The 24,772-nt window shown below is 37.7% G+C and overlaps 2 protein-coding genes, 1 long non-coding RNA gene and 2 gene segments (V, D, J or C); 2 read left to right on the top strand and 3 right to left on the bottom strand.

Annotated features, from left to right (window-relative positions):
• The window catches only part of LOC112843186 (Ig kappa chain V-III region MOPC 63-like), a 33,919-nt gene extending 22,279 nt beyond the window's left edge, over positions 1-11,640 (bottom strand). Inside the window, 2 exon segments of the V gene segment in view lie at positions 11,033-11,351; positions 11,444-11,640. Of these exon segments, the coding sequence occupies positions 11,033-11,351; positions 11,444-11,495 (371 nt within the window).
• Positions 1-14,171, bottom strand: part of LOC100701627 (Ig kappa chain V region Mem5-like) — a 46,871-nt gene extending 32,700 nt beyond the window's left edge. The window contains 2 exon segments of the V gene segment in view: positions 13,641-13,938; positions 14,057-14,171. Coding sequence covers positions 13,641-13,938; positions 14,057-14,105 — 347 coding nt within the window.
• slc1a8b (solute carrier family 1 member 8b) lies at positions 246-9,112 on the bottom strand. The gene is made up of 11 exons (XM_003442806.5): positions 8,911-9,112; positions 7,525-7,604; positions 7,016-7,231; positions 4,834-4,876; positions 4,498-4,711; positions 3,474-3,573; positions 2,512-2,745; positions 2,165-2,359; positions 1,939-2,073; positions 1,706-1,844; positions 246-714 (listed from the first exon to the last, which is right to left on the bottom strand). The coding sequence occupies exons 1-11, from the start codon at positions 9,073-9,075 to the stop codon at positions 568-570; spliced, it is 1,668 nt and encodes a 555-aa protein (XP_003442854.1). The 5' UTR covers positions 9,076-9,112; the 3' UTR covers positions 246-567.
• LOC112843193 (uncharacterized) lies at positions 7,087-12,865 on the top strand. Its single transcript, XR_003215372.1, has 3 exons — positions 7,087-7,158; positions 9,185-9,777; positions 12,729-12,865. It is a non-coding gene; the product is annotated as an uncharacterized LOC112843193 (long non-coding RNA).
• Positions 14,172-16,030: 1,859 nt separating the features above from the next.
• On the top strand, positions 16,031-24,027 carry zgc:101744 (Receptor expression-enhancing protein 6-like). 2 transcript variants are annotated; one of them, XM_005477245.4, is made up of 6 exons: positions 16,031-16,190; positions 16,287-16,419; positions 20,989-21,082; positions 22,313-22,451; positions 22,974-23,164; positions 23,366-24,027. In XM_005477245.4, the coding sequence occupies exons 2-6, from the start codon at positions 16,305-16,307 to the stop codon at positions 23,370-23,372; spliced, it is 546 nt and encodes a 181-aa protein (XP_005477302.1). In that variant the 5' UTR covers positions 16,031-16,190; positions 16,287-16,304; the 3' UTR covers positions 23,373-24,027. The 2 variants fall into 2 exon arrangements, with proteins under 2 accessions (XP_005477302.1, XP_003442950.1); XM_003442902.5 differs by having other exon boundaries at positions 16,032-16,190; positions 22,974-23,142.
• The last annotated feature ends 745 nt before the right edge of the window (positions 24,028-24,772 follow it).

Raw genomic sequence — 24,772 nt, 5'->3', positions numbered from 1 at the left:
TGAACACAAAATTAAAAGCAGTGGTATAAAAACACAAATGATGCTATAATTTCCATTTGCTAGGGATATGTTAGTATATTTCTTAATGTTGCTTTAATATTTATGCATAAACACCTTATCTGACAGAGAGAAAGCCCCTGTTCTGTTGCTCTTTGTCTATTAGCTCCTTATAACATTCAAGTCTTTCAAGGTCTCAGCATTATTGTCAAAAATGAGGCAACGTTAAGGCATTTCAAAACCTAGACTTAAGTTAAAACTGCAATCATGTTTCATTATGACGGGTCTACTGTGGATGTTTAATTGTCCCCCTGGAACTGATAAACACTGATCTCCATCCAATGGATGTCATCGTAACGCATGTTCATGTCAGACATGAACAAGATTTAATAAAATGCATCTCCTCACATCTCTCTACATGCAAAGCTGAGTAGAGACATGCTGTTTTGTACATTATATCAAGTAGTACAGGTTTCTGCATGGCACAGGCTTTGAGTGAACTTTTAGAGCCTCGGTAAGTGCCTTTGTAGGTGCATCTACGTGCTGTAGAAGGCATCGTGTAAAAGTGTCTCAGACTTGACAGAGGTTGTAGCAGGGCACGGGTTTCTCCAGCACGTTGTCTCCATCCACTTCAAACACATAATCGCAGCGATGTGTGATCAGCGGAGCATCAGACAGTGCCACGCTCTGGTTGCCAAAGGAGATTACTGTGTCTCTCTGTAGGGAAGATGACAGCGGTAGGTCTACAGTTAGTTCAAAGTTAGGAGGTGTTGGGGATGACTGACAAGCCAGGGTTTTTGGCAACGTGCGTACATATTGTCATCAGCTATTTGGTTCACATATATTGAGCTGCAGCTATGGTGTTTTCCTTTCCCATTGCCAAGTTTGACATTATATTTGATTTGTAGTTCTAAATAATTACAGCATGTACCTTACTTAGGTACTTATGTACCAAGGTTTCTCTACTGAAGGGCAGGTGGTTCAGCACCAGCAGCTTCTCCAGCTCTTTAAAGCTCACTTTCTCTTAATTGGCTGCCCCTCATAAACAAAGGGATGAACAGCAGGTGGGTGGGGCTTCTGTCCTCACCAAAGCTGTTTTCCTTAGATGAATCTGAAGCCTTAGCATTTGGTTTATGGAGATTACTTGTACATACCTTGACCATATATTTGAAACTCGGTCGTGGTTAATACAAACATAAGAAAATGAAAAAAATAATTATCTCCTTTAATTTTCTCCCACCTTGATTATAGCGATTCACTTTTCACATGCTTCTCTCAGATTTCTCAGTCAATCAGATCAGCTGACTCTGTTATTTGTTTTAAACAATTGCTGAAAACTCACTTTTATAGGTTTCCTTAATCTTTTCCCCTTCATTTTTTGTTTGCAACCATTTGCATGTATGTGTGTATGTTGGAATGAATGTATGTCAGTATGGCTGATTATGTGTCTGTATGTATGTTTAAACATGTACACGTATCATCAATGTGTGGCTTTATTTAAACTGCACTTTGTAACTCTGTGTTTTTAAAAGTGCTATACAAATTGTTGTTATTATTATTTGAGGATAAATACCTGCAAACTGAGGTTGCAGACTCTTGTTTCTAGTTCATTAACTATATACAGGATTGGATTTTGGGAGAATTTTTTAAATCTTTCATGTATGTGAACTTATACTAACAGATATATACTAACAGAAACTGTCCTTACCCGTTCTTTATTGGCAACAGCAGGTACAGCAGCAGAAGCAGCGGTTGCTGATTTATCAAAGTCCTTCTTGCATATATGAGCCATAATCCCAGCAGCTAAGGCATCACCCAGAACATTGATCATTGTCCTGAATCGATCACTGATGAAATGAGAGGGGAAAAGTTCATCACAAATTGACCAGTTTAGCTAAATAGTAAGACTTACTTAAAGATAATAACTTTTGTGGGACTTACAGCACCCAGTCAATGGCTACGATCAAGGAGATGTCAGCAGGTGGTAAACCCACAGAGGTCAGGACAATCACCATTGTAACCAAACCCGCTTGAGGTATCCCAGCTGCTCCAATGCTGGCTGCGGTTGCTGTTATACTGATGAGACAGGGGAAAAGATGTTAGGGAAACAGATTTTCAACACAAAGAACTTCTCAGCGGAGCATCTGTTCTCAGTATTTATTCTCACCTGATAGTGACCAGCTGGCCAAAGTCCAAGTCATACTCATTGACTTGAGCTATGAAGATGGCTGCCACTGCTTCATACAGGGCTGTTCCATCCATGTTGATAGTGGCTCCCACTGGAAGCACAAATCGAGCAATTTGCCGGTCAACTCCACAGTTCTCCAGGAGACACTTCATAGTGATTGGCAGCGTGGCTGAGCTGCAAAGAAAGAAATCGGAGGATATAAAAAGGTGTCAGGTTAGTCAGCAGACTTCAATCTGAACCAAGGACTGGTAAAATGTCCCAGTTAGAAATGTAGAAAGAGCTACATTGGTGGGATATAACACATAAAAATATCTGTTTTCTCTTACCTGGAAGATGTAGCCAGTGCAATGACAAGAGCCTGCAGCAGCCCTCTGATAAAGGTGAATGGATTTTTGCGAGTAAAGAAGAAATAAAAGAGAGGCAGCAGGATGAGGCCATGCACTAAGAGACCACACAGGACAGTGATGAAGTACATGCCCAGCTTCTCCCCCAGATGTGCTGGGTCGTGCATGTCCAGGATCTTTCCTGCCACCAGGAACACAATGCCGAAGGGAAAATACCTTCAAAGAAAAGAAGATAGAATATGAATTTCATTCATTTTCTCACCTCGTTGACTCCTGAAAATATGTGAAAGCAATTTAGGGGAAAAGTTTTTTTGTTTCTTTCCGTGTGTGCGTCCCTACAGGAAAGGATTTCCATCCTGACCTTAACCCCAAACAACTCCATTGGGATTATTTGAGACAACTGTGATCCAGCATCAGTTTGCTGACCTCACTAATGCTCTTCTGTCTGAATGGGAGTAAATCCCATGTTGTATGCTGCCAGGCATCAGAAGAGTGCCAGCTGTTATAGCAGCAGGCTGAAGCTCATAGACGTGACTTTACATGTTCAAAATCACATATTGTTCACATAGATACAATCAGTCTTTGAAGCTCCAAGTTTTTTCTGACGTACATTGCATGGTGCTTCCCACAATTCAAGTGAGTTGCCTTATGCATTTACTTATGAGTTTGTAGCACTAATGTTATATAAAAGAGTTCTCTTTGCTCCATTCATATAACTGTATTTCAAGAGTCAACTCATTTCCAGTGAGAAGCTTTGAGGTCACTTCAGATACACCACTGAGTTTTCCTCGAATCGCTGTGCGATCTATTTTTGGATGTAATCTGGCTCTGCTGTGTGAACTTTGTGTAGTCTGTCTTTTATTGGATGCATGTGCATGATACAGTAGCGTGTATCTGTGTGTGTCACAGAAAAAGAAAAAGGGAGACAGAGAGTGCAGCCTTACCACATAGCAGCATTGATGATCTTCATGACACACTCGTTGATGCACTGGCACACATTGACGAGTGGTGTGCCACGTTCCCCCATTTTCCCCAGCAGCAGACCTGAGAACAGATAACACAGTCGCATGTTTGTTTGTTAATAGTTGTGGTGCAACCTTCTTATCCCAATAAAGAAAAAAAGACTTTACAAGTTTTAACTAATTGCATAGTAGTTACTTGGTTAGTCATATAAATAAGCTATAAGGCAGAGCGGCTCTTGCTTTGCTGACATTGCTAATAAATCTCAAATAATTTTACTTTTAGCTCCTTTTAGTAAGTCTCCATGATCTGTGAGAGTACAATATTTCAATGAGAAAATACTGTACTTTTTATTCCACGTCATTTATTCGTCATTTATTATGATCAGAACTTTGGTACTTTTCAGATTAAAGTTGTAAAAAACATAAATACCACATTTGCATTGCTGGAAATTAAAATAAAGAAATACATTAAAAAAGCACACCTTCTTTTGCCCTTTCAGATGTTCAGATCCAACATTATGCACTGAGTGGATACAAGTTCTATTTTTTTAGCTTTAACGTGTTTAACACATCCTTGTTTCTTTCTGTTTTACTCTTGTATTAAACTTCCCATAACTTATTTTCCTTTCTAGAGAGAACTATACAACTGGACTGTGTAAAGTAATTTGACTTTCTCTGCATATTTAACATCAGCCAATGCATCATCACTTACATCATTTACTTTTGAAACTTTAAGCACATTGTGCTGATAATAGAGACATTACTTCTGATATCAAAAGTCATGAGTGTATCACTTTTGGAATGGAGACATGTAGAGAGATGGCATGAGACAGCCTGCCAGTGCAAAAGTTATGTCCTGTAATATAACCAATGCCATAATGTTTGATAATTTATTTATGCATTTGACTGCATGTAACTTATTTATGATCTTGAATAGGCTGGCTTATTTTAAAATCCCATGGTTATAGTTATATAAAACATTAAAGCTGAATGGTGATTGTCTTACCCATTGTAGCTGAGAAGATGACAATCCCCAGTACATTCATGCCTTTGCTTGTACTTGGGACAATCTTATACTTGATGTCAGGTGCAGGGGTGATCTCCAGGAAGACTGGATGACCCAGGCGAGGGTTGTGGTAATCAGGCATGACGTATACATAGTTGGCCTGAGACACTTTTGCTTCATTATTCTGTACAATGGGTACCAAATCTGTCCGGTACTGGCATGAAATGAAAGAACAACCATACAGATCTTTTACTACGGGCATCTTGAAATGTGAATATTTGAAATTTGAATAATATTGCGCAGTTCTCAATCAGTAACTCCATGTTGTCGACTCACCTGCTGAAAAGTTGCTTCAATCAGGTTTGATGGGATCATGTTCCTGCAATGTACAATAAAAAGAAAGAAGCCATATGATCACATGTGTAGGATGATATACAGTTCAACTGATGGCAGCTAGATCATTTTTAATTGTGTGTAATAGACTCTGAAATGACGGTCAGCACTTATTGTTGACTTTGAAAACAATAACGGGTTGTGTTAGACACCAAATAAACATGGACGAGAAGTGCTTGGATTGCTCGGGTAAAAGAAAAAAAATTGCCGTGGGTGATTTTCTATAATTCTTTTACAACTGGCCTCATTTATGCATCTACTAGTTAACAGCATGAAAAGCTAGATACTAAATGTGTGTGGTGAGACAGCTTTTTTGAGTATTTAAATATTTTAATTTTATGTTTGAAGAAAGTATGTACTGTTTGTGATGGTTTTGAGGGGGGAAAACATAATGACAACAAGTTGTTTTAATTTTTTCAGTATAACGTATTGGGACGCACAAATACAGTTTTTCACAGTAGAAATGTTCAGAAGCTTAAAATGTAAAAATATGCAATGGGTATGTAAATAATTAGGCTCAAATCATCAATTAAAAAGTGTCATGGTGTTCAGTTATTGAACATTTAGACTTTGTTATATGAATATGATAATGATAAGATCAATGATTAACCAGCTATTATACTGTAAACCTTATAAATAAAACACAGTCTCATATTTGTTTACAGTAGGAAGCTCTTGTAGCTGGTGAATCTAACTGCTAGTACTAAAAATTAAATTGCATATTTTGCATCATTTTGTAAAATAGATCAGCTTATAATATACTGTTATCATTAAAATGAGCCAGTAGAATAAAAAAAGCACCTTGAGTGGCTCAAACAGTACCGCCATTTCTCCATTTTTCTTGCTTCTGGAGTATGTTAACTTTTGATACCTCCATTTATTCTTACAATAATAAGTTTTACATAGCAGATATTTATTTTTCGACCACTACTTGTACTCATATATCATCATATACCGTAAATATCTCCAGTGGCCGAACTCATTAAAGTAGAATAGAATATAGAATGTAAGAATAGTGAGAAAAACACAGGTTACATTTTCACACAGTATAACAGCACAGAGAGTTTCACATGTTAAGGTTGTTGGAAGCTGAAAAGGTAGAGCCAGCATCATCAGACTGTTTTTATTCAGCCTGCGTCAGTGACATTGGCATCGAACACATAAGACGACTGAAATGCGCACCTCACCACAGCTCTCCAGTTTAATCTCATTTAAGAATAAGTGGATCTTTGACATGAATGGCCAGTCAATAAGCCTGAGCCTGTACAGGAGTACAGGTTCAATCTAACAAAGTGACTCTGCAGTAGGATCTTCTGAGAAAGTGTCAGCTTAAAGAGTCACAATTAACTCTTTCCCTATTCTTAGTCAAACTGCTGCAAGGGTAATGACATTGTAACAATGCTACAAGGATTTTAAAGGATGATTTTAAAGTATACCCTTTAAATTCAGTGTTAAAATCCATCCACAGTTGCCAGAAAGAGTTTAATATCAAATGTGAATTAATGTTTTGATGACTATAGAGACCAAACCTGAATGAGGGTTTTTCTGTATATTAATAAAGTACTGCTTGTGGGAAATATGATTTTCCAAATAATACCAAATTAAGACTTTTTCTACTTATTTATGTATTTATTTATTTTAGTTTTATATTAATTAGGGAATATGAAACAGATATAAGAGAGATCACTTTACTGTGAGCTCTAAAAGCTAATCTTGTGAAATGCTCTATTAAAACATATACATACATACATATATATATATATATATATAGATAGATATGAGAAAAAGCTTGCTGAAAAAGTTATTATTTGCAGAGCTTGCAGCTCTGTTAATGTTCACTGCAACATTATACAATTCAGATTCAGATTGCTGCTGAGTAATTGCCTCTTTTTTTTTGTCTTTTTTCTTTTGCCAAGCACATCCTGCTGGCACAACTGCTAGCTTTCATCCAGCAGCATCAGCGTTTTAAAATTTCCTGATTCAGTGACAAATCTTAAGATTCGTTAGATAATCTCTGGTGCCACTGTAGATATGATTAGTAGTAGTAGATATGGCATGGATTACTATGATTAGTAGTGTGAATAGATGAAAGACTGAACTCTTCTGTGTCTGTGTGAATGTTAACCTGATGAGGTCCAGCAGAGCATCAGCAGAGGTCATAACAGGCCCTGAATGTGAATGGTGACTGTCTTTTTCAGAGCCGGTCCCTGGGTGAACGATGATAACCAGCACGATACCAACGATGACAGCGATGAAGGTCGTCCACAGGTAATAAGTGATAGTCAGGACTCCCAGACGACCACTTGCCTTGGTGTCCATGGCTGACAGGCCAGACATAAGACTGAATAGGAAAATAGAAGAGGTGTGATTATGGATGTTGGCTTTACGAAAGACTAGAACTGAAGTAGATTTGGCTGCAGACATTTAACTGGGGGTGTTCAAACTGAAGTGGAGCAATAGGAAGTATGACATCCAACATATGTCCCAGTCCAAATTCAAAGCCAGCATCTCAGCCCTTGAATGACTGTACCATTAATCTTTGTGGAAGACCAGGACATCCCAGACCTCTAATTTCTGTAAAAAATATCTTCCTACAAATATATATTTGATTTAAAAATCAAAGCTATCGTTTACCTGGAGGTGATAAGTGGCAGAATCAACATCTTCAACATCCTCATCAGCAGTTCTCCAGGGAAGGAGAAGTAGATTTTGGCCTGTTAAAGACAGAAACAGTTAAGCTTTGGACTGCTGTTACCATTTTTTTTTGCCTGCAATGAACTCAATACAGTTTAAAAAATCATTATTTACAAAAAATACATACAGAATATTTCAGCTGTTGTAGTGTAGTGTGGTGAGGTTAGGGGTAGACACTGGACAGGTTGCTACCTCATTAGATGGTCAACACACAGAAAAGGGAAACTTTACCCAATCTTAGAATCACCAATAAATTACATTTAGGTACTAAAATTAATTTAGTTAATCTAACGTGGATGGCTTTGGACTGGGGGAGGAGGTCAGAGTATCCAGAGCTGGCACAGAGAGAACATCCAAACTCTGCTCTTGCATAAGTCACATGTAGTAATTCTGATTAATATCAAATTCTTAATAATAAAGAAATGTAGTATTATGCTTGTGTTTCACAGATTCTTTCACTGATCACTGGATGGAAATAAAAATGTACTTTTATAGCATTCTTGCTACTAGACAAGATTACATTGAGGATCCACACTGGACACATAAGCTTCTCGGTTTAAGAGCATCTTACATCACAGTGACTTCATGGGTGTAGTATGTAACCTTGAACGAGACATTGCTACACATCGAAATAAAATCATAAATACAGGCTGGAAAAAAAACAAAACATTGAGAGAAATTCAGTATGGAATGACAGACTAATTCATTAATTTTCAACTACTACTGGGGAAAAAAACTAAACTTATTGAATCTGGAAATTATGTTTATTGTTTATTTTAAATTATGAGGCTCAAATAATGGACGAGTTATTTCTTTATACCACTGTATTTGAAAGGAAACTGATTAATTTTTATTTCTTTTTTTTCTGCTAATGAAATCATCAGCTGATTATTTTAGCTGAATAAATAAAAAAAACACATTTTCAACTGACTGGAGAAGTGAATCAAACCAATAACATTCCAAAAACTCCATAAAACTGATTGAATCCAGGGTTATTTCACATACACAAGGCTGAATGTAATCCAGTATTGATATTTAAAATTTTTACAGTTGTTTAGTTGTTTATGCTCATCTTCTCCTCTTACTTCTGACCTGACTGTCTGCGTCTGCGTTCTTTCTCATTATTGCATAACTGACCTTAACTACAGCCTCAGTGAAGACATGTCAACATGTCAAGAGTACTCATTGCCTATTCCTTTTATCCTAACTGTTCTGGTGATTTTTACATATTCAGGACTACATTCTAATGTAACGAATGTCTGTCAGAGCCTAAGTGAGTCACTTTGTCATTGTTTGATTTACATCCATCCATCCATCAATTCATACCTGTGTGGAGAGGTTGAATGACCGGAGTATAAATCCAAGCACACAGCCGGTCACTACCGCAAAGACCGAGAGTGTCAGCAGACCATTCCTCTTGCAGTAGTCCTTCACGTACGCCCTGACTTTCAGAGACACTATACTTTCTAATAACTTCTGCAGACATTCCATCCTGATTCAGGCTCAGTCTGTATCCCAGCAAATCCCCCCCACCCCTGTCTCTGGCAGCAGATATCTGAATCTCTTGATGAGTGAAAAATGTCAGTATGTATCTCTCGAGATCCACGGCAGAGGAGAACGGGTGAACCTGAAGAAATGTGGGTCCTGTTTAACTCTGAGGAGCTCATCCAGTCTGAGGGAGGAAACACTGACTGACTTATTCCTGGTAAAGCAGTGTCTAAAAGGATTATCCCTATCCCATGTGAACATAGTCTCCTTTAGAGACACTCAGGCTTATTAAAGAGGCTAAAGGTAAGACTTCAGCACAGCTCATTATGAGTTATTACTACCTGTGTCCAAGCCATCCCATTCACAAATGCGCCTTCATGCATTTTGTCATCTGCAACTTAAGCTCTTGAGTGGATGTTTACTCACATGTATGTAATTAAATAGTTACATTGTACCTGCTGACAAGCATAATGTAAGAATTACAGAAAGGTTTTATAAATTTATCGCAAAATCTCTTTTAAGTACTACAGCAATGATTTCTACTCATTAACATAATTGTTGCTTTCTTGTTGTAGAACACAACAGTCTTTTTTTATTTGGCTGAGTTATGACCTGTCCTGCTAGGATTACCAGAGGCGTGAGGCCAAAGGTATGACGCCAGCATCAGCGCTCACTATTCAGCTGTGACGTGAAGCTGATTCACAGGTCAGGACGTACACTGGGTAGCTTTAATGTCATGATTTGTCACTTAAACTAGTAAATAATACCATTTTGGCACAGAAAGAAAGCTCAAATTAGTTTGAAGTTGAAGACTAACCCTACAGGCTGTGAAGGAAAAGATGACCACTCTCACACTAGCATGGTTTACACACTACGATCTACACTGTTATTCAAACAGAATTAAATTTATGGCTAGTTACACCAGATTGATCATATAAAGAATCTAAAGGAAAACTATAAAGTATTGTCTTATGAAGTGGGAAACTAGTGATCAATACAGCTGAGTACTCTGAGCATGCCAGTTGTCGGTCTGCTGTAGTGTGCTGTTTGCATGCTGTTTTAATGCTTTTTGTGGATGTCTGCTAATCCTATTAGTCCACACTGTCCTGGAAAGAGATCCAAACATTACACTGAGCATTCTAACAATGTCTGCCTACATCACCTTTAACCAGTCCAATAGCATTTAATCCTTGGACAATGCACACAGTAAGATTAGTGGATGGAACAAAAGGCAAACAAATACTTACTACTTATCTATTTATCTCTGATTTTAAATCTTAATCCTCCAGCCAAAAGCCCCAATTACTTTCAAACGCATCATAAAATAACATTAACAAAAAATAACTATTATTCTTATTAAAAATATAATTGCTAAAACCTCAATGTGGGTGTAAAACCTCTTATAAGTGAAGTGAATAGCAAACCACCCCTAGTGTCTGTGTATGACTTTGTTGCTTTGTTAGCTGTCACCACGTTATCATCTAGCAACAATTTTATTTTATATATATATTTTTAAGCTATATAATTTAGAGAGATAACCTTTACCATTTAAGTGTTTCTGATGTTGACGATAGAAATGACAACAATTTAAAATATCTCTAATGAAATGAAATGCAAATCTTGTCAGAAGTTTCATAATCTTATTTTTACATTACATTGCAAGTTGTCACATGCACTATAATTGAAGTCATCTGCAGTTGAAAACAAACATACATGATGTGATGTCTTAGAAGTGGGTCAACACATCTTTTTAGATAATCAGAATCAAATATTTAATTTAATGTGTCTTTAAATATGAAGTGTATACTCAGTGAGGTTAGTGCCAGCTCTGTGTTCAGTGGTCTGAGTCAGAGTTTCTCTTCCACTTCAACAGCTGCAGTCAGTTTCTGCTGTAACAGCTCAGTGTCTCTGCAGTCTGACTGAGGGAGGTTTTTGTACGACTAAAAATCACTGTGTGAACACATCAGCACTGTTTATTACATGGATACTCTTACAGTAGTAAACTGCTGCATCTTCAGCCTGAACTCCACTGATGGTCATAGAGAAGTCAGAGCTGCTTCCACTGCCCCTAAATCGAGATGGTGTTCCTGAATGTCTTATGCTCACATGTCGAATTAGGAGCTTTGTGGTCTGTCCAGATTTTTGTTGATACCAGTACATACACAGACCATCACTACAGCTAGCAACAGCTTGGCTGGTCCTACAGGTCAGAGTGACAGTGGATCCAGGAGTAGATGTCAGAACTAGAGGTTGAGTCACAGTCACCTGACCGCTGCATCCTGCAGACAAAAACAAATCATTCATTTATCAGCAGAAATCAATGAGAGAAAAAGCAGCACATCATGTTTGAAATGTTGCTGAGTGAATGAACCTGTAAAACAGCAGCAGGTCAGCGTCCAGATGAGGATGGTGATGAGAGTCATGGTGGTTGTGCTTTCTGCTGTGTTGACTGACAGATGTGAGTCCTGCAGTGTTGAACTCACAGGACTATAAACCTTCTCAGTTCTCTGGAGGATCAGCTGATGATGCAAAGCCTCCTCTCTATGGAAATGATTTCTCTGCTCTTAACACACTGAGGGCAATTTGGAACAACCGAAGAAAATATGTACATTGGGAGTGCAACTGATGTGTCCATGGCTGCAAATGATACGTTTTATTTTGAGTGTGATTAGTATGAAATGTAAAGTATAGAAAATAGTGATATTTTTAACCATACTTTAAATTGGCTTTGTTAGTAGTCATTATCGAGGAGCATTTTGTTAAATACTCTGTTACAAAGACAGTAATTGTTTCTCTTTCCGGTTTGTAGATAGTCAAGATATTATCTTTATTTGTAGGAAAATTATTTTGTCCTTTTTAAAGCATTTTAGATTAAAAACTAGCATGAATTTAGCTGTTTAGCTTAAGTATTGGGGTAGCAGACATTTTCTAAGTGCTTAGATGCTTGTTCTGAGTGCAGGAGGTTTTTGTACAGCCGCTTACTGAGTTTGTATCACTGTGGTACACTTTTGGCAGAGGAACCAAACTCATCGTTGACTTTAAGTACCAAAAACTTTTACTTTGCACAACATGTAGTTTTAATGATATGTGTCTGATGAAAAAATAATCAATTTTATTTTTTGTATATGTTGCTAATAATAAAGGATAAATTGAAAACGTATTCTTTCCAAGCTGCAGTTAGTTAAATTCGTGGAATCAGAAAAGAACATATATCTATTTTCATTATAACTTTAGTATTTTTCCCAAAAAAAAAATTAGAAAAGTCAAACTAAACTAATAAATAAAAATGTAACACTGCAGAAGAGCAGCGGTATTATTTTAATTCATTATTCCAATATCTGCTTATTTTTAGATTTGAAATGTGATCTGTATTTCTGTAAAAAGGTGATTTTTAAGAGTAACTGCAGATCTTCTTGGTTTTCATGGTTCATTAACTTTAAATGTAGTTTTAAAAGAAGTGAAAGAAACAGATGACAAAGATTTAACTGTTCACATGAGTGTTTTAGCTCTGTTCATTTATATGTAGGAACATTATCATAGCAATGAGTTATTCACTCTGAAGTATAATGGAATAGATATAGAAATAAATTACCATGTTACTGCCTTTCAAAGTTTCCTCACCTTTTTGACTCTCCTCTCCCTGCTCTCTACTCCAGTGGGTGTGTTGAGGCCCACCCTGACTGTCCTTCCTCCCTCCAAAGAGGAGAAGAAGAAAAGCAGTGCCACTCTGGTGTGTCTGGCCACTGGGGGATTCCCCTCAGGTTGGAAACTGGGCTGGAAGGTGGGGGGCTGTAGCCCATCTTCAGGGCTGTCAAACAGCCTGGAGGTCTTGGGGACAGACGGCCGCTACAGCTGGAGCAGCACCCTGAGCCTCTCTGCCGACCAGTGGAGGAAGGCGGGCTCAGTGAGCTGTGAGGCCAGTCTGAGTGGACAGAGCCCCGTCACTCAAACCCTGGAGCCTGACCAGTGCTCAGAGTAGAGCTTCAGCAACACTTCCTGTCTACAAATGATGTTTTCAAATCTACAGATCTCTGTTCCAGTGTGTCTGTAAAACTATGTTTGATGTTTCGAGAAATTTTCATATTCATGTTCTGCTTCTTGCCCACTATAATAAGGAATGTAACTTACAGCATGAAATAAAAGTACAATAAAACACAGTGTTTGTACTTACTTAGTTTTGCAATATATATTTTATGTTTAATTATTAAACCTTATGCTGCATTGTGAATCTCATACTTTTGCGCAACATAGTTAAAGATAAAGCTTAACATGTTCATTATATTATAATTAAAATAGTGGTAGGGGTAAATTATGGGGATTGAATATTTTTTTCTATCAATGCATCAATTGCAGCAGCCATGTTTTAGAAAAGATAAAATTAAATGATATAAATTTTTTTGTTAAAACTTCATATTTTAAACTTTTATTTTGTGTATGTGCTTGATGACTCTATTGTTGTGTTCAGTGGACCAGTTATTCTCATCACAGTCTCTTCACTACACTCTGCACCTGCAGCCTTCACTCAGACTGAAGGAGGTTTTTGTGCAGCTCTAAATCACTGTGTGCATACTCCACCAGTATGCACACCCATACAGTAATAATCTCCAGCATCTTCAGCCTGAAACCCACTGATGGTTAAAGTGTACTGAGAACCAGATCTACTGCCACTGAATCGAGATGGAGTTCCTGAGGAGCGAGTTGATGCTTGATATATAAGAAGTTTGGGAGGCTGTCCAGGTTTCTGAAGATACCAGCTGAGATCAGCACCAATATCTGAACTTCCTGTGGCGCTGATGGTCACAGTCCCACTAAGACTGACAGACTTGGATTTATCAGCCTGAGTAAGAAATTTATTGGCCGAGGAATCTGAAATGATAAACAAAATTAAATCTGATAAAAAAAAATCTTGATAATCACTAGAGAAGATTATGATAAAACTAAAACATTTAAATGAAAAAGTGAATAAATGTTCAGAAATTCTCACCTTGCATTAGAAAACCCAACACGAGAGTCACAGTTGTTAGCAACATCATCTTGATGCAGTTTTCAGTGTGAGTGCATGAAAACAGTTCAGACTCTCACTGAAAGGAGAACTTAAACTCCAAAGATCAGTGATGCATAAAATCATGCAAAATGCATTTGGGCACATCTGGCCCTGTGAAACTGAGAGAAGGAGGAGTAAGATAACTCTCCATATCCCTGTGGACTGAATATGCAGAAATGTGACTTCCCACTTCCATGTCTGTGGCTTTCTTATCTTTGCAAGATTATCCAAGGAAGCCTTTGGTCTTTTCAACCATAGATTGTCACAGACTGCCCTCTGCTGACAATCCAAATTCACGACAACTCTTTTGGTAAATGTCCATGATCATGTGTATCAGTTAATCTTGGTGCTTAATCTGTGACATTAGAAACACTGGGAAACACTGCATAGACCAAGATTGTATCGCAACAACAGTGTTCCAATCTTTAAATATTCATGTATGAGTTTTCATTGGCTCCTAGATTACCTTAATCATTAATCTCATGTCAAAATCCCAGTATTACATCTCATTCTATAAACCAAATTTAATGAGTCAAGAAACTGGTTTGGTAAAACGTTTCTGAAAAACTCTGAACATCGTCTCTTGCAGTCAAACACATCTTTTGTAGTTTTCCCATTGTGATGAAAAATTAAAAACATTGAAGGCAGAATTTCAACAGAGCTTATCAACACATTATCTCTTGAACAAACATCTCTAAAATTGTTGCATTTTGTTGCTACTGATGTGATGAAACTAATGTGAGTGAGTTCAGAGTGCACAGCAGGCATATGTGAGCTGACGGTGGATCCAGAAATAGATGGAAACCATTTGAATGAAATGATGAAGATGAACACAAAGATCAAGAACAGCAATTTCAAATGAAATTTTAGTAACCTTGTTAGACTACATTTTTGCACGTGCAATGAGAACCCATGAGTTACATGTCCTGAACAATATTTGTTTTGTACTTTGGTTGTTTGCTGTAAGGTTTTGTCTACTCAGATTGCTGTGACTCAGCTTGTGAACACAAAGAAATCCGTGGGTGAGGTGGTTTTTGTTACATAAATGTAAAGCTGGAAGGCTGCAGGCAGTGGCTACTTCCATTGTTATAATAATTATTTTCTTTTATAAAAAACCTGATTTGTTTTATTATATAAAGACGTCAAACACTTTAAAAAATTTACTTTACTGCAACAGCTTACTGCAGCTTTTTCATATATCCTGGTTGCCAACTTTATTGAATCTAATTTACAACGAATTAAGGCAATGCTGAAGGCAAAAGGCGGTCCAAGATGTACCTAATAAATTGGCTGAAGAGTGCACATCTATGTAGTATATGCTTGTGTTTAATTGACATTACTATGACATACACCTTTGACACAAGAGTGTGTGTTTCCTTTTGTTTCAATAAAACCTCTTCTGAGAAAATGTGTTTGTATTTGCTTTCAGTGGAAGGTCAACTTCACTGCTACCACTGACAGTACGTTACTGGCCTTACTCTTTCTTTCTTACAAGAAGAATCTTGCAAGAACTTTTTATACATTTATACAGCTTTTTAGTACATTCTGGTTAGCATCAGACAGACGTTTTCTGATAGAAATGTAAACACCTTATGCAGATTTCCCAAGTTTTTCTTAAAAATTATTACCTGTCTAGACAGGTGTCCAAACAACAGTTAAAGTTATAGGCCGCTGCGATTGAGAATTAGCACGTTTATTAGTGTGCATGGATACACACTGATAAAACTTAGTAAACAGTCAAGCCTTATAAGTTAAATATTAAATTCATCCGGTGAACTGCAGAGGTCCCTGGATGTGTGGGGAAATTAAAGCATTTTAAGGATGATAGCGGCCCAATACACTAGCAATGTCTTCTGGACCTCCAAATGACTGAGCTTCTTCTGCTGCTGCCCTGCAGCACCAGAACGTGGGCAGCACAAACCGTTTATTTCATCAACTGTAGCGGTCAGCGTTCCTCAGTCGAGCTTTGTGATTGGTCAGACACATCCAGGCTCCTCCCCTCTGCCACCGCAGCCCGGCGGAGCCATCGGACACTCTCACAGCGGCAAGTTTTCGGGCAAGTTATCAAACAAAGGTTAGTAACTAAACCGCCCGTTTTCTTTTAAACTCCTCGAATTTGGGGTCATGTAACATTTGTTTTGTTTTCCTTGCGTTTTTGTTTCGGTCGCAGGCTCGGGAAGGCCCGAAAATGAGTCACTTTAAGGAGCGCTTCGTGACTCTGCTCCATGAGAAGAACTTTGTGACTGATCAGTTGGCAACACTGGAGCAAAAAACAGGAGTGAAGAGAGAGTATATCGCCTTGGGTATGTTAACAGCTCACTAGAATAAACGAACAGCTAGCTACACAAATGTACTTTAAAACACTGGGGGTGTTTATTAACTTTTGCTTAGGAGTTACCCCTCTCCTCCTTGGCACAACCTTCGTGTTAAACAAGTATGCCAACGTTAGCTTTTTAGCTGATAAGCTGTCACGCAAACGGAAACTGGCACACAGTTGAGGTTGCAGTGTTCGTGAGTAGTAGTTGTTTCGTATCCTCCCTCTGTCTCTTAGCTGGCTCATTTTATTTCTCTCTCATGCAAGAATACCAAAGTTCATCCAGCTCAGGCCCTAATGCTTCATTATTGCGTTTGACCTGGTTTAAAAGTACAAACACACACACCTATATGTACACACACACAAATCTATTTCGAAGCGTTGCTGCTGAATGAACTGCTTCTAATATTCGAGATCCACCACCAGCTGATCTCAGGGGTATTTTTGTCATGTCCTGAAATATCCAGGGACAGAAATGGAGGGAGATTCTAGGATGACTGGTTATACAGCTGCAAACAGATCCACTCCTTTATTGCAAACGACGCCCCATACTCCTTAGCTGTTGGGAGTTTTGTTTTGACGCTACTTTGTAGTCAGTTTGCACAGTTAAAGTCAATAAATGTAAAGACACCTCAGGCAAGGTTGTGCTTAGGATGCCACTCAGCTACAGGAAACACCAGGGTGACCTACATTCAAACTCACTGTCTTTACTCTCAGTTGATCAAAAACGGTTGTCTGTTCATGGCAGAACAATGGCATGCCTTCAGATAACCAATTTCAAGGTCGCAAAGGATGCGAATCTTTAGTACTGTATGTGAAGTGCGTTGTTTGAATACTACATACTAAAACCTGAATACAGGCAAAGATAAGAAGTGCTAACAAACAGTACTCCAACATAAGTACTGAAAGAAAGAGTAAGGCCAGTAACGTACTGTCAGTGGTAGCAGTGAAGTTGACCTTCCACTGAAAGCAAATACAAACACATTTTCTCAGAAGAGGTTTAACCTCCTGAGACCCGAACTCTTCCACAACATGCATTTTTAATTTCTCTTTGATATTTGGGCATATTGGGGCCCGATGAATGTAAAAACTAAGAATTACCAGATTTTTTTTTTTTTTTTACCTTATTTTTGTTTTTAAGAAAAATGAGAGCCACAAATGAGGATATTCATTTAAAATTTTGATAGAACAGTAGCAGTATAATGTCCTCGTAAGTGGATATCAGGCCCATGTAGAGCAAAATTGAGTATTTTGGTCTAAATAACCCAAAATGTGATGTCCACATATGTGGACGGCAGGTCCTATAGGTTAAAAAAGATGACTTTAAAAAAGTACATTTGGGGACTTTGTTGATAATTGAAGGTTTAATAAAGCTCTATCACCAATATTTCATCAGCAGATTTATTTTTATGTAACAAATACTACATATTTTTTGGGAAGGATCCTTCAAAAGAACTATGGCTTATATATATGTGTATACACAAAACAAAACATGTCATACTTTTTCATTAATGTAAAAAAAAAATTACACACAACATTTCAAATCTATACACACATGTAGCATAGAAAAGCCAAATGCTGCAATCGAATGACATATTAAGCACAAGCATTTTTTTTTGTAGACTTTCTGGTTTTACTGGAAGTGGTTAACCGTTAAACACGTGGCAGTAAGCCTTAGTAAGAACCATGTTGGGCATGCCTGCTGTTGTTGTATGGGCTTATATTTTCATTCATATATATATATATATATATATATATATATATATATATATATGCAAAAAGCCAGTGTAAGTAAGGCGATTTTGTACTCAAGTTGATGTTGAACACCGTCTATCTCAAGTACTTCAGAATGATTCCAGTTACACAATTGCTCTCAAAAGATTGATAAAACAACCACTTGCACAGACAGTTGCTGTCAGTCAGTGTTTCTGTTTTAGATCTACATGCAAGTACTTCAATGTTTTGTTTTGTTTTCCCACACCCTCCAGCAGACTGAATTGCAAAACAAATATTCTGGACTGTATGTAAACACTTCTACCGGTCTCTACCCTATAATTAATTAGAACCGCACAGAGGTGCCAAATTATACCATGCCTTGTCCTGTTTGCAGAAATATCTGCTTAGCGTCTGGCCAATTTGTAAGTGCCATTATAACGCTTACTTGATATTACGTCCACATTTTCGGGTAAAACTGTGTTGTACACTGAAAAACATTTGAGTACAATAAATTATTTTCTGATGGCTCACTATAATGTGCTGGACTTCACTTTGATCTGAGCTAGTTCAATAACCAAGCTTTGCAACTGTCTGCTGTTTAGCTGAGAGACATCTCAAGTTCATGCTGACTCCTGCAACACTCTGAAGTGTGAATACTAATGTGCTGACTGGAGTAGAGATGCCTCAAGTCAGCTGTGTGCAGCCAGTTGACTGGGTGTTAGTAGTTGTGCATAAACTTCATGTTTTTAAAGCCAACTTCCACCCCCCACCCACTGTACTCATAACAATGGGTCTTTGTCATCATTTGAAATTAAGTCAAACTGGATTTTTAGCTGAGCTTCAAAAATTATGTAAAAAAATACTTTTGAGTCATTCATCACAAGATCACACATCTATGTAATGACTTCTGTGCACATTTTCAGTTGTTCCACAACAAAGATGTTAATGAATATAGATACACAGTTATTGTCCAAGAGAACTCCATGAGTTTCTTTGTCCTATTATTAACTGCTATAATAAAAATCAAGCAGTTGTGGTTTCCTTATTTATCCCATTTCTTAACTACTTATTCATTTCAGGGTTATGAAGTAATGACTCTATGTAAGCTGTCAAAATCTAGTGGGGAAAAAAGCATTTTCTTTATTGCTGGCACATTGGTTTGAAAATTACCATATGCTTTAAGTGCTTTGTGCTGCAGCTGGTGTGTTTATTTACACTGGCCATTGTCTGTAACCTAGCCTGGGGTCTTCGCTGTCAACCGGTTCTTCCAGTTTGGTCTTCATTAGGGAGAGAGAGAGTGCGTGAGCTGGATAGGCTGGGATCAGCACAGATATTTGTATATGAGCTGTGACAAACAAATGAGATGTAAAGAGCAGGCAATGGTTACAACAGCATCATATGCTTTTAGTGCTTTTGATAATGTATGACCTTTTATATTAGCTGAATTTAAATGAACAGTTGACTTTTGCATAAATTTGAATAGTATATTGAAGTACTGACAGTACCTTTGAGATTACACATTGTTTATTTTTGTTCTGTTTTACATCAACTCGCTATGGAGTCACCTTAGTTACATTTTATACTGACTCTCTGTGTGATAATCAACTCTGCATTGCTTGAAACTCCACCTGCCTCTGAAAGCTACCAGCTATTCATGCCCGCAGAGATCAGTAGCAGGGATATAGTATTATTAATGTATTTAGTAAGCAGTAACTGGGCTACAAGCAGTGTACCAATATTCCTCGTTTGTTTTCTTGATAATTTTAGCAAATATTTTTATGATTAAAAGTATTGCAAATGCATATATAAATATGTTGCAGGGATCAGAGGTGACCCCACTTGGTCACTTAGAAGTTTAAACCTGTTTTTTCAGGTTTACATGAATAGAGTTTCTACGAAATTTTGATAAGATGTTATTTAAAACTCAGTGTTGAAAAAGCTGAAGAAATATTATTGGGAAAATAATAATTTGATGATATACTAGAAATGTAAGGATGAAACTCTAGTATGTGACAGAAATGGGTAGGTAAACCTTTGCATGCTAAACTGTAGTGTGTATCTGCTGTTTGTTAATCGAATTCAAAGTTACCAGTTTGCAGTTCTGCAGTATTTCTGGTTTTTCAGTTACATGTTTATTATCTTTATTCATAGCTATATCATGGCTTAATGCTGTGTTCTAGACCATATTATATTATCCATATACCATTTTCATCATTTTATTAATTTGGCAGTTATTAGGTTATAAAATGACAGAAAACTGTTTGAAAAATCTGAGTCCCTATGATGAAATTTATGATGATGCATTCCCAGAAATACTCCGTTTACTTTTTAGCATGGCAGAGAGTAATTTCGTCCCAGTCAATAAATAAGGAACTTGAGTCATTTCCACTCAAAGTCAGTCTGTTTCCTTAGACACAAAGTATACACACTGAATTGGGAAGTCATGTTTTTAAGATACTGATTGAATTATAGTTTCACATACTGCACACTATCATAAACATATTATTTTAAGTTGCATAAAACCTGTGGTGTTTGTGGAGTCGATCATGCCTCAGGTGTGTAGGCTTGAAGTTTATACTTTCCTGTGGCTGCATGAGCTTTGAAATATATTTAAAAAAAATCAACTCTTGTTTTGGCTGCATTAAGATCAGTGTTTGGTGTGTGTTCATTGCTCCTCCTGATCCTGGTACTGTGTTTTCCTCATATCCTGCTGTGAGACACACAGTAATGTAGCTTGACATTAGAAGTGTTTGTAAAGTAACTGGATAACCTTACACTCCCCCTCCCTGTCGCGCCGTCTGCTCTCAGCTCACTGCCGCCTCTCGTGTTTCTCTCTCTGCAGGTTTCCTGAGTTTTGTTGCGATTTATCTTCTGTTTGGATATGGAGCCTCACTACTCTGCAACCTGATTGGATTTGTCTATCCAGCATATTTCTCGTATGTATGACATCTGTTCAAAAAAATGTCCACTCTAATATATGAACACTTCTTTTAGAATCCAAAGTTCAATGTCAACCCAACCCAAGACTGCTATTACTAATACTAATTGTGGCCTTTTTCAAGGTAGTCAGTCTGATAATACCAGTTCCTATCTGTGTTACTGATGCGTTTTAGTGGAATGCTCCATTGTTAATCATTAAATATCCTTGATAAGATTAGTGCTTTACCTGCTGTAACATGAAAATGAACATGACAAAAGTCTATTTTGCCTCTTGTATTTAACAGACTTTTAGAGATTGCTGACCATTTCCTATTCTTTCAGTGTTATTATGAAAGGCAGGTTAGATTAAATCAGTGTAAACATGCATTGCTTGCATGCCTGTGTGTATGTTGAAGCATGTATGTGTCATTTCTTTACTTCTTACTGGCTGTAAAAGTAGGTTTTTCTATCTGATTTTCTTTTCTACAGGATTGTTTCTTTGTGTAACTGAAGCTCAATAAGACAATAATGCGGGCAATACAATGAAACGAAAATGCTTTACTAAAAAAGGCTACATTGAAAAATAAGTTTGACTAACTTCGCTAAAGAATTTATTTTTACATAGAAGAATTTTGGTGTGGGATGAATACAGTGGGCAGTAACTCCTTCAGTGCACATATTGGAATAAATTCTGATATTCTTACTGTTGACCAACTTTCAGCTCACCAAATCACATCATGCATGTCCCGATGAGACCACCTGTACTACAGCCACAAATTTTTGTAGAAACTAACAGAGCTGCATGTAAGAACGTAAATGTCTGATAGAGTTAAACAGACTTTATCAGCTCGCTAATACAAAGTGATGTGCAGTGATTTGCACTGATGGGAGAGAAGCACAGATAATAGTTGAATTTGTGGTTTTCAAGTGGTCATCATGTGTACCTTCTGCTTCTGGCAGCATTCTGGACACTACTTCCAGTAGTGAATCCATCTCCAGGTCTGTGTTTGGGAAAGGACAACTTGAGACAGTGTCTCTACAAGTTATGGGTTTTTTTCCCCCCCTATAGTTCATGTAGCTTTGCAGAATACATTGACCCTCTCCTTTCATGAATTTCTTGTTGTACAGTGCTGCTAATTGTCACATTCGCATAATATCGTCCTATCAGGTTTAGAGTTTAGACTTTTCATGTTAATGTACCATGGATGTCGTGACCTCATCAGTCTCTTGTTCTCCTCTCCATTCAGTATTAAGGCCATCGAGAGCAATATTAAGGAGGATGACACACAGTGGCTCACCTACTGGGTTGTTTACGGACTCTTCAGCGTTGTTGAGTTCTTCTCTGACATCTTCCTCTTCTGGTTCCCCTTTTACTATGCTGGCAAGGTAGGCTGACATTTTAATATGGTTTTTGTGGTTATTTTGTACATTATCACTGTATGCAGCTGACACTGGCCCAAGTATGCTCACACTGTCATGCAGTAGATAGTCATACTGTCTTGAATTACGTAAGAGCAGATGGCTTTTCTTTTACAGTGGCGCTTGCCAACACCACCCTCTTGTGGACATTTTGTGTAACTGCTAAATAAAGAATGCACTATGCAGAAATGTTTTTCCCGTATAAAAAAAATAATAACAATAATAATATGACATAATGGAAACTAAAAGCCACCATACTGATGAAACACTGTGGTCTTAATGTTATGACAATTTTGGCTCACCTTCATTAAAACACTATGCTTATATTGAAAACCTTAATCGCAGTATACATTTGTTGATTGAACTTCTAAGACTGCAGCTAACCTTTCATTTTCATTATCAGCCAAGAACTGCATGCTTGTACCATCTATCAGTATAAAATGTATAGCTCTCCCTTTTATTATAACAGAAAATGTGCTCTTTCTACAGTGTTTGTTCCTCATATGGTGTATGGCTCCGGTAACGTGGAATGGCTCCGAAATCCTGTACAAGCGCGTGATCCGACCATTTTTTCTGAAACACCAGGCCACCATGGACAGTATGGTCAGCGATCTGAGTGCAAAGGCTAAGAACATAACTGAGACCGTCACAAAGGAGGGTGAGCCCTTCACAGTGTACATGCAAGTACAGCCACGTTTATACTCTGCATGTATCGCAGCAACACATTAATACACCAGACAAACTTGTGCATGACCACACAGTTTCACACTGTCAAAATATATCCTCATATACACCAGTCTTATATTTTTCATGTATTTTCTATAAAATATTATGTGTTTTTTTTTCTGTTCTGTTTTTTCCTTCCCTGTATTTTTCATCAGCTGTTAACCGGGCCCTCAACCACGAAAAGGACCAGTAAGAAACATGGGAAAGCTGAGTGACAGGAAATATATGTGATTTCACTTTTGGATTCCCCTCCTCCTCCTTCTGTGACACAGTGGTGACTGGTTTCCATCCTCTCTTCACATCATGGAAGCGTCACACTTCTAAAATAAATAAAGCCGTTTTTACTTCTACATCAGTTTACTCCTTTTGGTACTGCTAAGGCAATTGGTGAAACTGTGACCTGTTTTGTGAGCTTTTCTTTTTGTTTGTTTGTTTTAGTGTGACAAAATATGTTAACATAAAAGAAAAATACAGTTTTAAACCTGCAGGTGCTCTGAATAGTGGGCATGTCGGCAGTGTTGTCTAACTGAGCCACTAGTGACAGAAAACCAAGGTTGAATAACAGTATAGTTATAAAAGCAGGTTACCCTAAGATGTGTTCTTTTTTTCTCTTTTTTTTGAATTGACAATCAAAACTGGAACGCTTGGGTCATTGGTGTCTTCTTGCTTTTACAAGCTTTATTTTTGCCTGTGCAAAGCAGAATTTAAAGCTTGTTATGAAGGTTCTCAGTCTTTAACTTGACTTCTGTGTTTTTTGATGTCTTAATTTATCACCTTGTAATGATGAAGCAATAAAACTGGACCCCTGGTGCTGCTGCGTCTGTCTTTACTATCTGTTTCTTTGAGAATCCGTTTTCCAATCACTTCACATAGTGCCAAATGGGATTTTATTTGTTCTGGATTGCAACATTCACGCAACAGCGATTTTTATATTTTATTTATTTTTTAGCAGAGCTAGTGAATCAAGGAAATTGTGCCGCTTGATCTGTAACCTGTGAGGATTTTGGTCTTTACAGCAGTATTTATTTTTTTTAATATAGAATTTTATCTGCAGTAATTTTAAAACTGGCGTATACCTACCTAAGATTTAAACATGTTTACCAGTTTCTCATTTGTGTATAATAACTTATAGCGTAATTTCAGACCAGAGGTCACAGGAAATGTTATTTAATGTTTTTATTTTGGGGTTTGTTGCAGGGAAAATACCACTGTCACAGTCTCTTTATTACTTGATCTTTTGACCTGTCCCCTGTAGTACATTTACCAGCTTTCAGATAGCCCAACCACCCACGCATTAATTTGTGTTTTCCTCTCTATTCACGCTTGAGGAGCTCTGAATGGGATTTCCTTTGTGATTGTGCGCTGGATGTAATTCTTTGGAAATGGTGGATGGAGCCAGTGCGGTGGCCACACTCCACCTCAGGGAGAAAGGAAGGAACCCATCTGGAAATGGCTCCTGTGAAGATGTGCCTGCTGGGCGTTTTGTTGTTGTGTAGTCCCTCAGCCGATGGGTTATTGATTTAACAGAAATGGGACCCAGACACCAGTTATTGCACTTTGTT

The sequence above is a fragment of the Oreochromis niloticus genome, linkage group LG19 (assembly GCF_001858045.2).
Source record: "Oreochromis niloticus isolate F11D_XX linkage group LG19, O_niloticus_UMD_NMBU, whole genome shotgun sequence".
NCBI classification, from domain to species: Eukaryota; Metazoa; Chordata; class Actinopteri; order Cichliformes; family Cichlidae; genus Oreochromis; species Oreochromis niloticus.
The sequence above is the reverse complement of the archived record's forward strand: the minus strand, read 5'-3'. Positions and strand labels throughout refer to the sequence as shown.

What these genes read in the sequence shown, in the direction of transcription:
- slc1a8b (XM_003442806.5), bottom strand. Translation starts at nt 9,075, where the DNA reads ATGGAATGTCTGCAGAAGTTATTAGAAAGTATAGTGTCTCTGAAAGTC. An exon ending in GGCCAGCTGGTCACTATCAG is followed by an intron (nt 2,074 to 2,164) that starts GTGAGAATAAAT and finishes CTGTCTCATCAG; the next exon opens with TATAACAGCAACCGCAGCCA. An exon ending in GTAGCCATTGACTGGGTGCT is followed by an intron (nt 1,845 to 1,938) that starts GTAAGTCCCACA and finishes TCATTTCATCAG; the next exon opens with TGATCGATTCAGGACAATGA.
- zgc:101744 (XM_003442902.5), top strand. Translation starts at nt 16,305, where the DNA reads ATGAGTCACTTTAAGGAGCGCTTCGTGACTCTGCTCCATGAGAAGAAC. An exon ending in GAGAGAGTATATCGCCTTGG is followed by an intron (nt 16,420 to 20,988) that starts GTATGTTAACAG and finishes CTCTCTCTGCAG; the next exon opens with GTTTCCTGAGTTTTGTTGCG. An exon ending in CCTTTTACTATGCTGGCAAG is followed by an intron (nt 22,452 to 22,973) that starts GTAGGCTGACAT and finishes CTCTTTCTACAG; the next exon opens with TGTTTGTTCCTCATATGGTG.